The sequence below is a fragment of the Rhinolophus sinicus genome, linkage group LG14 (genome assembly GCF_036562045.2).
Source record: "Rhinolophus sinicus isolate RSC01 linkage group LG14, ASM3656204v1, whole genome shotgun sequence".
In the NCBI taxonomy this organism is placed as follows: Eukaryota; Metazoa; Chordata; class Mammalia; order Chiroptera; family Rhinolophidae; genus Rhinolophus; species Rhinolophus sinicus.
In genome coordinates, this window is record NC_133763.1 from 10,853,849 (window position 1) to 10,866,874 (window position 13,026).

Here is a 13,026-nt window from a genome sequence, read left to right on the forward strand (position 1 = left end):
TTCTAACTCCTCATTGAAAACAGAGTTTTAGTTTGTCATCTTCCATTGAATATGCATCTGTGTCCTTGGCATTTTACCAGCAGTGTTTATATGTTTAAACTTTATGCTTTTAAGATCGCTTATAAAAAAGTACACATCATAGCAAATGACCTCTCCTCACTCCCTTATTTTTTTTCCTCATCTTATTTATCATTATTTCTTTAAAATAATCAGATAATCCAACAACTTGTGTCTTCCTGCATTTTTCTTTATGTTGGAAGGAATAAGAGGAAATGAAGAAGCTACATTTGATAGAAATCAATATTTAACCTGCCATCTCACTAGATCTGGTTTAAAATAAAAATAGTAACAACAAAAAAACAAGAAATCACCATGAGCAAATGTGTTCAGTGTCCTTGAGCCCTAAGTAGCAATGCCCTGCATTTAATTCTGTGGCTTCCTGATTCCTTACAAAAGGGTTTTAGGCAGATGTACCAGGCACAATGCTAGGGTTAACCAGATAGGACCCACTGAAAGGAAACACCAAAATATATGAAATGCATTAAATGTATGAAATAGGTAAGATCCAGGGTCATCATTTGCATTGAAGAACAATCTTCTGGAAGGCTTTGTTGAAATGGAGGGGCTTCCTAAGTGTGTTCAGGTGGAGGCTTGCACGGATCTACTTAGTAAAGATGTTTGGTGGAGACCAAGTGGAAATGGAAAGTCTTAAGGGATCACATCCAAGTTCAGGTAAAATTCTGAAATTAAAAGCCATTGAAAATATGAGTCCTATTATAAAAAGGGTATTTATGCCTCATTTTCGGAACATATTTGTTGTACAAGAGACACATACTTGTTTCCAGTACTCCCACTTGAGAGTAACTCATGCAAATGTAGAGGCCAGAAAGAAGACCTAAATACTGCATGTAACTGAAACTGCGCAGAGTTTCTTTGGGGAAGTGCTCACAATGAAATTTTACTGAGAAATCAGAATCCACGCTGTGTGTCAGCGACTCTCTCTCACCATTTTTGTGGAAGAGTGAATGTGCTTGGTCACTTTGGGGCTAGCAATTCAACCCACAAAATTTGTGCTGAGGATTATGTGGTAAAAACATGGTAGTCTTCTTAAAATGGTTTAAGAGGTAACTAAATTACATGGCAGTTTTTGTCTAAATCAAATGCTCTTTCTTAATATGCAGTATTTGATGGTTTTAAAATAGAGTTATTTTAAAAGATAAATCATGATAAACTTTTGTTTTAAGAAAAATTATTTTAACCTAGTTGATTTGTGTTATATTTTCTGCTATTGAAAATGGAAACACCTGGTTCTTTATCCAGAAGCTAAACCAATTCCATGTCACTAAGATTTGCACTTTTATTGTTTCAGTTTTCTAGTTAGCCTTTTTTTCTCTGAAAAGATTCTTTTGATTATTTATCCTTTACTTCCTCTTGTCCTGTCCACAGAAATAATGCTTCTTACACAGTGAGAAACAGAATTGGGGAATAGTAGTGTGAGGTGATGAATTGAACAGTACGTAACTTTGAGATGAATATTCAGGGAATATATTTACTATCATCAATTTTACTTTATATTTGTATTAAATTAAAGGCAAATTAAAGGCAAATTGTACACTTTAGAGGTATCAGGTTTATGCATTGTTTTCTAACATTTTAAACAAGTCATTGTAAAGCTTATTTTGAGCTAATAAATTATTTGCCCTCTGTTTTGCCATGGTGCTGAAGATTTTTTAAAGAACATAGTTTGAGGGTCTGAGCTTCATTAAAAAAATCAATATATTGAATTTATTGGTATTTTGAGTGAAAAATAAATGTTTTTTAAACATGTACAATGTTTTTTAACATCATGAAATATTGCTTATAACTCTTTTCAACTGCTGGTCAGAAAACATTAAACTTAATGAAGTTTATTACTGTTATTATGTCTTATCCTACCCCCGCCCCCTGATGTGTTTCCTGAACACGCATTCTGTTTCCTTACTTGCCGGCAGTGCTGCGACAAGGATTGGCATTCAGTCAAATCTATCGGTTTTCCTTGTCCGACGGCACGCTGGTTGCTGCGCAAACGAAGAGCAAACTCATCCGTTCTCAGACTACTAACGAGCCCCAGCTTGTCATATCTTTACATATGCTGCACAGGTAAGCCGAGTTCTGCGAGGTCATCTTCTTTCCCAAGTTCAAAGGAGATGGTGCAAAAGCAACCAGTCTTCCTAGAGCTTGCCAGATTTGTTAGACATTTCTGTTGATGAACCCCAAAGATGTAAAACATAAAATTAAATTGCTATGAACTGTTGGCTTAAAGACAACTCATGACACCGGCTCAGTAGGTCTATACTTTGAATTTTAGCCTGAGCACTAGTGAATTTTCAAACCCAGCTGGACAAACACAGGCTTGCACTAACTGCTCTGACAGGCTGACTGTTACATCAGGGAAGGGATATTGACCAGTTCCCAGTGGTGATGCAGCCGTGCAGAGATATAGAAGCCGCCTAGCATGGTTTCTGCTCCTGTGTTTTAATCTAAACTTTCAAATATGCGTGCTTTTAGAAGGAATATTTCAGATTTTTATTCTCAGGGTTAAATTAACTTCTTGACATTAGACTTTAAATTGAAGGGTAATAAACATTTCCATAAGAATAAAAGTAAAGACTAATCAACTGAATGTTGATTTTAAAATAAATGTCATGAACCGTATTGTTTGAGAGCACAAATTTGGGGAAATGACTACATTTCAAGTTATATAAATATTTGTGCATGTGCTATGTAAAACTCGATGAGGTACTATCAGAAGATATATAAAGTTGCTCTGGGTAAAGAGTATCCTTTTATTACATTGCTCAATTATTTACTTTCTTATTTTGGAATAAAAAAGTCAGGCAGCCCTGTTTGCCAGCTGTTAATAAATCTGACCTCAAACTGAAACAATTTGAAAACGATTACAGATATGCCAGATTTCACCCCCTCTAACTGAAAGCTGATGTTTGACAATTTGTGAAACCTGTTTTGCTTGGGTTCGTGAACACATTTGGTAACTCACGAGTGACTGCCAAAGCTATAAATTAAAGCTCATCGGATTTGGAAAATCATCTGGTTCAGAAAACCTGCCTTTTAGTCATTAGTAAGGGAGTGGATTGGAGTTGTTTAGGAGTTGGGGGATCAGAACACAAAAGGTCACTCTGAGGTTCCCTCCCATGTTGTTTGTTTTGGAGGCTCTTGCTTTGACGGGGGGATCTATTAAAGCGATCTAATTCTAAACAGTTTGGGTAACTATTGGCTTTGAAACTTGCAGAGTTTCTAATTCTTAGGGGCAAGTTTTTCCCCCTAAGTTTGCTGTCCATGTTGAGCCAACTAATACAGATGTGTCTGCCGTTCAGAATTGTAATCTCTGGCAGATGATTGAAGACAACTCTGCTTGTTTGGGTCATTTCTTTTGACGGTTCAAGCTCTCAGTTATTCATGATACTGTACCATTTAATGAAAGAGATATATTATGTAATTGGAAACTCTCTAATGTCATGTCCAATAACTACAATTTCAATATGGTAGTGGTCAAATTTAAACACACTCCCGCTGTAAAACTGCAGACATCTTAATGAGTTGACTGAAAAATATCCCTCTTGGTCCAAAAGTACACATGTTCAGTCTTGTCCATAATTGCAGATTGTTTCATTAAAGTATTATCTTTCCTTTAAATGTAGCTTGTTCTTTTAGATAAAAGAGGCCATTTTATTTTTTTAAATTAATAACAACTTGTTAAGTGTTTTTCCTTTTATCTTACGTTTCCTTCCTCATTATACAGAGAGCAGAATGTGTGTGTAATGAACCCGGATCTGACTGGACAAGTGATGGGGAAGCCATTGAATCCAATGAACTCTGGCAGCCCTGCCCATCAGGCCATGTGCAGTGGGAACCCAGGTCAGGACATGACCCTTGGTAGCAATATGAATTTTCCCATAAATGGCCCAAAGGAGCAAATGGGCATGCCCATGGGCAGGTTTGCTTCTGGGGGACTGAACCATGTGTCAAGCATGCAAGCAACCACTCCTCAGGGTAGTAACTATGCACTCAAAATGAACAGTCCCTCCCAGAGCAGCCCTGGCATGAACCCAGGGCAGCCCAACTCCATGCTTTCACCAAGGCATCGCATGAGCCCTGGAGTGGCTGGAAGCCCGCGAATCCCACCCAGTCAGTTTTCCCCTGCAGGAAGCTTGCATTCCCCCGTGGGAGTGTGCAGCAGCACAGGAAATAGCCATAGCTACACCAACAGTTCCCTCAATGCCCTTCAGGCGCTCAGCGAGGGCCACGGGGTCTCATTGGGGTCATCGTTGGCTTCGCCGGACTTAAAAATGGGCAACTTGCAAAACTCCCCAGTTAATATGAATCCCCCCCCACTCAGCAAGATGGGGAGCTTAGACTCCAAAGACTGTTTTGGACTTTATGGGGAGCCCTCTGAAGGTACAACTGGACAAGCAGAGAGCAGCTGCCATCCTGGAGAGCAAAAGGAAACAAATGACTCCAACATGCCCCAGGGCGTGAGCAGTGAGCGATCTGACGGACAGAACAGACTGCATGACAGCAAAGGACAGACCAAACTCCTCCAGCTGTTGACCACCAAATCCGACCAGATGGAGCCTTCGCCCTTATCCAGCTCTTTGTCGGACGCAAACAAGGACTCCGGGGGTAGCTTGCCTGGTTCTGGGTCGACACATGGAGCCTCGCTCAAGGAGAAGCATAAGATTTTGCACAGACTCCTGCAGGACAGCAGCTCCCCCGTGGACCTGGCTAAGTTAACAGCAGAGGCCACGGGCAAAGAGCTGAGCCAGGACGCCAGCAGCACAGCTCCCGGTTCCGAGGTGACCATTAAACAAGAGCCAGTGAGCCCCAAGAAGAAAGAGAATGCACTACTGCGTTACTTGCTGGATAAAGACGATACTAAAGATCTTGGGTTACCAGAAATAACCCCCAAACTTGAGCGACTGGACAGTAAGACAGACCCAGCCACTAACACAAAATTAATAGCTATGAAAACTGAGAAGGAGGAGATGAGCTTTGAGCCTAGTGACCAGGTAAGTGTGTAATGTGTTTTCCCAGGTATACCGACCCATGTCCATCAAGGATTCTCTCCGTAGGGGCATTTGGAGGCCTCAGGTGATTAGATAAAAATAAGTCTTATCTTTTGTTGTGCTTCCTTTGAAACAGAGTTCATTCCCACGGAAGCTGCATGTTCTAAATACTCTGTCCTGTAAAGGGTGACATTCTTACAGGGTAGGGGTCGGCTGCCTTTTTTGTTTGTTTTGGTAAAGGGCCAAATGGTAAATATTTTAGGCTTCGCAGGCCATGCAGTCTCTGGCACAGCTATTCGATTCTGCCATTGCAGTGTGAACACAGCCACAAACTCTATGAAAATAAATGCTGTGTTACAGTCAGTTTTACTTATAGGCCCTGATGTTTGACTGTTACACAATTTTCGCATGTCGCAAAATCCTCTTCTTTTCATTTATTTTCAATTATTATAAATGTAAATCCATTCTTAGCTCAGGGGCCATATGCAAACAGGTGGTGGGCCGGAGCTGGCCCGCAGGCCAGCTGTAGTCTGACCCCTGTTAATGGAAGATGCTGAAATTTGAGATAATCACTTGGGCTTCATCAGGACAGACTTAATGAAATTATTTCTTATTTACCTTTCTCTCTTTTTAAGGTCAGAGTTTGACTGGTTTTCAAACGTAATGTAGATCGTCATACCTCTCCTTATTCTCAACCAAAACTCTGATTCATGCTAAAGAATTTCTTACACAATCGGTATAAAAAAAAGTATTTAAGGGGAAATGGCAAGTAAGAAAGGAGAGGTCAAGTTTAACTTGGTGTTAAACTTGACCTCTCCTTTGTCTGGGCCATCATATATAAATGCAAAACTGAAATGATGGGTTGTATTAATATCTGTTGTTCTTACCTGAAGATTTAATTCCCTGGAAATAATGACATCACAAGGAAAATATAAACCATTTAGTGTTTTATTTTATTTAAAAAATGATTTACTAGTGACACAATGGCTTGGCCTAAGGTAAGGTGTTTCCTGGGGAGTCGGTGACTGGCCAGGTTAATGGTCCAAGACCTCAGCCTGCACAATCAACTTTCCTCTCATCTCTGAGCTCGGCCCTGGACTTCACGTCTTTTAAGACGTGATTGGTTAAGAAGAGAAAAGGCTCTGTAGGCCTCCTTAAAATGGCTCGTTAATTCGTCCTTGAAATTCGGTTTGTAAGTGGATCTTACATGCGTCAGTGTCTTCAGGGACTGGGTGTGGATGGGGAAGAAGAGAGTAGCACCCCTAGCTGTAGCCACGAACTCTGCTGAGTAAGAGGCCGGTTTGGGGTGGAAAGCAGTCATCAGGAAAGCCCAGGCCACACATGCTCTTATAGCTGGGCTTTGTCCCAGGATCTAAGCACTTAGCTTCCTTTATTTCTTCCACTTGGATGTCTTGACAGCCGTTACCATTCCTACAAGGCAGATATGATTTTCAAGCCTTTGTGCCATTCACAAGGGAAATGGCCTAATTATATCAACATCTTCGGTAATTCATCTTTAAACGTAGCTATCAGGGCAAAATTCTATATAACAGCTATTCTGTAATGTTGTAAAATCATCAGATGGGGGCAACGCAGGCCTCAGCAGAAAGTGAATAGCAATATCCTGGATAAAGTATAGTGTAAAACCACATGGACAACTGTAAATGTTTCCATCTTTTGAAGTTTACTAGATTAGAGTATACAGAGCTAATGGCAGTTCAGGGTGGCAGGCACAGATACTGTCACTCAAGTGTCCTGACACGTGCTAGAGGGCAAGATGGTGACTCAGGAGGTCCCCCTTAGCTTGGTGGCTTAAGTAGTTGGCCCCTCCCTCCATAAACACAGTTTGATTCTATCCCAGGCCTGAAGCCCAAGGGACTTAGAGGGCCAGGGAAGGGGGACACTGGCATTTCTATATTTAGATACATGATTACACCAACTTCAGACAAGAAACTGTCAAAAGGAGAAGTTTTTTAAAAAGTCCTTGAGTCACTTGCAGTTTCTAATTGTGTTGAGGAGAAACATTTTTCTAATCAAAATTGTCCCACCTGGGGAACAGAAAGCCCAGAGCGGAGTCAGCACAAATCTGTTAGTGTTTGGCAAACCAAAAAGCAGTGTGTGTGTACGTACGCACTCTCACACACTGTTTTTTTCGTAATGAAACCCAGTCTGTGTGTCATCCTCCATGCATTCCCATTTAAAACTCCACCAAAACATACTGCTTCAGAGCAATTTTAACATCAAAAACATTGCAACTTGAAAAGAAAAGTTACCACAGGAAGTATGCATTACCTAAATTTAGATCAAAGTTAGAATGACTTTAAGAAAAAAACAGTCATTCTTTCTCCTCCTGCTCCCTTCACTTCCCAAGTACAGATTACTTGTATCTCCCATTAACTGCTGTGCACATTTATTGAAGACTTTCCTTTGATTTCAAGGGAATACAAGTTTTTTATTTAGTAAGACAGCGAGCCTGAAGTACAGTTAACTGTCTTGCTGTTTTGATTCAGAAAAGAGCCATTAACTGAGTGTGTGTTTAACCTATCACTAACTTATTACGGACAGGAAGTATTTCGATGGCGCTATTATACCTAAAATAGCATTCTTTACTGGGGAGAGTATTTAAACAACATTTGTTTCTACAGCATTACGTAACCAACAGGAAACAGTGACAGCAAAATTTCCAATATGTTTACCAACTTTTAAGTTATATATTTATTACACAGTAGAGCCTGTTGATACCCAACCAAATGATACTTACATTGTTTCTAATGTTCCTGGGCTACTTATGATGAGACTATTTAGAAATAGTCTAAAAAGAATTTCTTCTTGTTATTTGGCTCCATTAGAAAGGCAAACCATATGTTACACTGGTAGTGTTTCCCTCCAAGTGTAAATTGTATGACCATTTTTTAATAATTTCATGTGGGGCAAATGGAAAATTGCACTTTTCAAAAAAAATTTTGAAAAAATGATTTGTAATTTATTAGGATACGTATGTTATTAGCATGCATGTGCTCTTTACATTTGCTTCAGAGAACACATAGATCTGTCACATGAAAATTTCATAAAACCAGAAAAATGAAAGAAATCAAGTTCAATTTTCATTTTGTAGAACTTGTATGAAAATCTTCTTGACTCATTTTCTGCCTGAAATAGTTTAAACTAACTCTTCCAATTGATGTGGCTAATTTGAGCATTGGAATAGATGCCTAAGCAAAACTTTGAAGTATCTTGGCAAAGCGTTTTAAAGGAAGGCATTAATCTTTTTGTCTTGTGAAGAAATCATGCCTAACAAAGTGGAGAGGGACTAGAACTCTGGATGAGAATTAAAGCTGACAAAAATTTGGGGTGGGGGGGATGTTTGATCAGAAACTTAACGTGATCAAACCCATGCCTTGAACTTGTATGACTGCAGAAGAAAATGCCATATTTGTCAACGTTGATTGCTAAGCCCAAAGGGATATAGGCATTCTGAATTTCATCTCCTTGAAGAACATTTGAAGTAAATGTAAGACAATTAGATTAATGTTAAATGTGTACTCCAGAAATTGACAAGAATAAGCCCAAGCAAAGCAGTAATATCTCCAGTGGGGAAATTGTCATAATGCCTTTTTCTGATTGGAAGCTGAATGAATTCAAGCAGTGCCCTAGTTAGGAGTCTCCAAACAACCTGTTTCTTTTGAATCTAATGCCAGTAAGTTCCTGCATGGCTCTCTCAAGACAAATCAGTGTTTAGTCCCTTGTCAGACCCAGACTGATCTACAGTTGAGTTTGGTCAACTCTTAAAATGGCGAAGATTATATTTTAAAAATTAGTTTTCACACATGAAAATAACGGATTTTTAAATTTCTAATTATTTGAAACAAGGAAAAAACCAATAAATGGATTTAAAGCATCCAAATCTATTTTAAACATTATATGTATACATAAACATTAGACTTATTTTAAACTCATTGTATTAGACACGAGTAGATTACAAAAGAAGAAACATGAATCCTGTCAGAACTCTTTGAAACTACAATGTTTATTTTTCTGTTTGAGATGGCTTAAAGTATAATTTTATTTGCATGGAATGACTAAAGGTAAAGATAGGAGTCTAAACCCAAAGTGTTGTTTATTGTAAAATCTTTTACACGTGTCAGGGGTTGGGGGCAAATATAAGAACATCCCCTGAGGAAAATATACTTTATTTTTATGATGGTTTATGCAAACCTATTTATTCTGGAAACTTCTCATCCAAGGCAATCTGCAAAGCTTTCTCAAGAAGCAACTTAAAACAGCCACCCTTCCTCACTCCCCCCCAAACAGTGAGCTTCAAGGGTTACGTTCTAAAATGGTCCACACGAGACAGCGTTGCAGTGGGAGCCTGGTCTTTCCAGGACAGTGAGGCCACTTCACAGCTTATTCGAGCCTCTTTCTTACCCCTGTAGCTATTTTCGTGACACAACCATAAGGATATCACACATTTTTATGAATCGTTTTTCTGAGAAATGAATAGCAATTATAGGCCTTACTATGAGAAACTTAGTTGATCTTGGGGAAGTTTTTTCGATTATGTGGTGAAAGGAATTCATCAGGTTGACTGTCCTTTACTATATTAAAGGCACTGTCCTTGGAGGGCAATATATGTGTGTTTTGATGTTTATGCCTTACGTATTCAGCAAAAATGTGATAAAGAGAGATTTGCAGTGGAGTTGCTTTACATTTCTCTGAACTTCCACAAAGTCCCCGTATGCATTCAGAGAAGAGCTGGCCATAAAATAGTTATTTAAGTAGTGCGAGCGTTGCCCACATTCAGCCCCTGAATAGGTGCCCTAGGCAAGTGGTCGTGAGGTGCGGGACAAGAGTTCACTGCATTTTGGTTCCCTTGTGCCTCTAATACTATGAAATTGTAGCTACAGACTTTTAAATGCAGCCTGGCCCCTGCGTAAACTATGTCCTTCAGGGCTGAGCGAAAAACACAGTAATGTGCTTCCTCTCGAGAGGAAAAACTGGCCACGTGGCCCTGGGAGGGGATAGATACACAGTGAGGTGCCTTCCTCAGGAGTTTTAAGGATCACTGTGTCTGTCTGTACTGTAGGTTGCTAACTTTGGACCCTAACCCTCACCTAGGATGTCTCTCTGCCACATTTGACGTTTCTGTCTTTTGTTAGAAATGGGTGGCTAAACTAACTAGAAAATGGTCTTGTTATTGCTCTAACAACGCATTAGGAATTCCCTGGAAAACCGTGTTCTAAGTTATTGCTAAGCTATTCGATTGAACACGGAATCAAATGAAATGTCACTTCAGTTTATCCTGCCTAACTTGAGAAATGTCCAGTAAAAAGACTTCCCATAGAGATAATTACATTTGCCACAAAATGCAGAAACCTTAGCAAATCCAAACTCTACGTGGGGAATAGGAATTGTATGTAGGATAAAACCCTAAGCCCTTCTGCTTTTAAGTATACCTCATATAATGATTTCATTTGCATTTCCGGTGAAGATGAAAGGGTTAGTCACAGACCAGGATTCAAAGTCCATTCAGTGACTTTGGGGATAGTGCCTAACTTATTACACATCAAGAAAATCATTCTTACAACTTTCTTCACTAGAAAGTAATCCCAGCATTTAACTTAGCCATTTTCTTGTGTGGTGGGCACTGTCTGATTTTAAATACTTGGCACATAGATAGGTTCTGCTTACAAGAATATAAAATCCGTTGACCTTTCTGGAAGAATAGTACTAGGTATAAAATAGTGGTGATATTTACTTTATATTTTAATGTTGATAATTGAAATGAAATTATTTTAATAAAAGGAAAGCCCTGAAAAACATTTTTATGGCTTCTATGAAGTCTCAGGTTGGTAGATACTATGTCTGGGGTACAACCTGTTTTTATCCTGCTTCCCTACATTTTGTCATCTAAGCTGATGAGTGACTGAGAAAGCCGGTGTCATTCGAAACTGAAAGTGCAAGCAGGAGAAAAACACCACTCAAAGTGAAAAGGCAATGCTTAGCTATTCATGGTTACTTCAGCCTTATTTTGCGTTTTACCTCCTGCTCTTAAAAAAAAAAAGTTCTAAAAGGAAATCACCATTTATTAAATACTGATTTAGTGTAAATTTGGATCATATTTTCTACCAGTTTTTTGTTACTGTTGTTATTTCATAAAGAGAGTTAACCACAAAACCTAGACCTGGACCGTAAGTCGTAGTATACTCATGGTTCACTAGAAATATACATACTCATGATCAATTGAATGATTGGCATAAAATAAAGGGGAACTGATAAGTTGCCAATGAATCACAGTGCTGGAAGAGAGCTTTCTTTCCAATTCAGTCATATCTCTTTTTACAGATGACAAAATTGAGGACCAAGAGATTAAGTTGTGTCCTTTGTCAATTTAATTTGTTTAAAGATGATCAATTAATTGTTAGGCCTGAGGCCAGCATGTATCTGCAGCTTTTATGTGGCTGTGGTGCTTTACACCAGTCAGGGCTGTCATTGCAAGCGGGCCTGTGGTGCCCACTCCGAGAGTGGGACTGGGTAAACTCTTCTGTTTGTTAACTGCAGCCTGGCAGTGAGCTGGACAACTTGGAGGAGATTTTGGATGATTTGCAGAATAGTCAATTACCACAGCTTTTCCCCGACACGAGGCCCGGCGCCCCTGCTGGATCAGTTGACAAGCAAGCCATCATCAATGACCTCATGCAACTCACAGCTGAGAACAGCCCGGTTACACCTGTTGGAGCCCAGAAAACAGCACTGCGAATTTCACAGAGCAGTGAGTATGAGAGATTGATGGTATTGCCAAGAAATTCCCATATAATCACCATTGGAAACAGGGATTATTAAAATCTGATGCAAACAGCTTAGTCACTTCAAAGTTTTTATGGTCACATAGCACCATCTACTGTCCTGGTCTCTGAAAACAGTTTTCAGAGTGGATTCTCACGGTCATGGCTTCCCAGCGTTCTCTGTGGTTAATTTAATCAACGTGGAGTGAGCCCGACCTACACAAATAAAATGTTTTACATGATTGTCGTATTTCCTTGCATTTAAGTTACTGCCTTCAGAAATGGAGTTTGAATTAGGTTTTGGGGTTTTTTGGTTTTTTTGTTTGTTTTTTTTAGGTTTTGGATTTTAATATGCAACTTAAAATACAGGAAATTAGTGCTGACTTTTTAGGAATAATATACTATTAAAAGCTCAAACTATTTAAAATATTTTGTCCTCTCTCTTAGGAATCCTCACGTAAATACCAGTGTTACATGGAACTTTATCATATAAATGTTTTATAACTTCATTCTACGTTTAATTAGTTTGATATAAAGCTTGATTTTATAAGTTTAAGATGAATTCTTCCTTCGCTAGTTTACATACTTGATAGTTGCCTAAAGTTGTCCAATAGGTTGAATGAAAGAAAATATTTTTCCTGTTTCAGGGACATAATTGATAGAAAGATAGTCTCCTTAGTTTTAAATTGGTAAACAGTATGATTTTTTTTTTCTGCTTCAAATATAGTGTAACCCAGAGCTTAGCATTGGTTTCATACCAGAAATGGCAACCATCAACCAAATCACAAAATATCTAATTACTAGATTTTTTCTCGAGTGATGCCTGATCATTCTGAAAAGAGCAAAACAAAGTAGAGTTTTTGCTCTTATCTCTCAAACCTGCCTATTTGTTGGGGAATGGAGAGTTACTTATGGACCATGGGTGATCACAAAGTCAGAAAGTTGAGAAGAAACGCACCAGAAAGTTTATGCTTATTAAACAGAGGAATTAACGAAGGACAGACTGTGTACGAACTCCTGGTTTCACCTCTGTCTGTACCTACTGATAGTATTCAGATTATTCAATGGTAACTACATAACGAAACCTGAGGAAATCATGATTAAGCATGAACATAATTTCTATTCCAAGCCCTAATTCTTCTAAAAATTTAATTCTGTTATTGTTAAGAACCTATCCTTTT

General features: G+C 38.9%; 1 protein-coding gene across 3 annotated transcripts in view; it reads left to right on the forward strand.

Moving 5' to 3' along the window:
• NCOA2 (nuclear receptor coactivator 2) overlaps positions 1-13,026 on the forward strand; it is a 257,586-nt gene that overhangs the window by 211,520 nt on the left and 33,040 nt on the right. For all 3 annotated transcript variants that reach the window (XM_019726127.2, XM_019726156.2, XM_019726165.2), the window contains exons 10-12: positions 1,992-2,139; positions 3,800-5,066; positions 11,622-11,832. In XM_019726127.2, the coding sequence (XP_019581686.2) occupies positions 1,992-2,139; positions 3,800-5,066; positions 11,622-11,832 (1,626 nt within the window). The remainder of the gene's footprint in view (positions 1-1,991; positions 2,140-3,799; positions 5,067-11,621; positions 11,833-13,026) is intronic.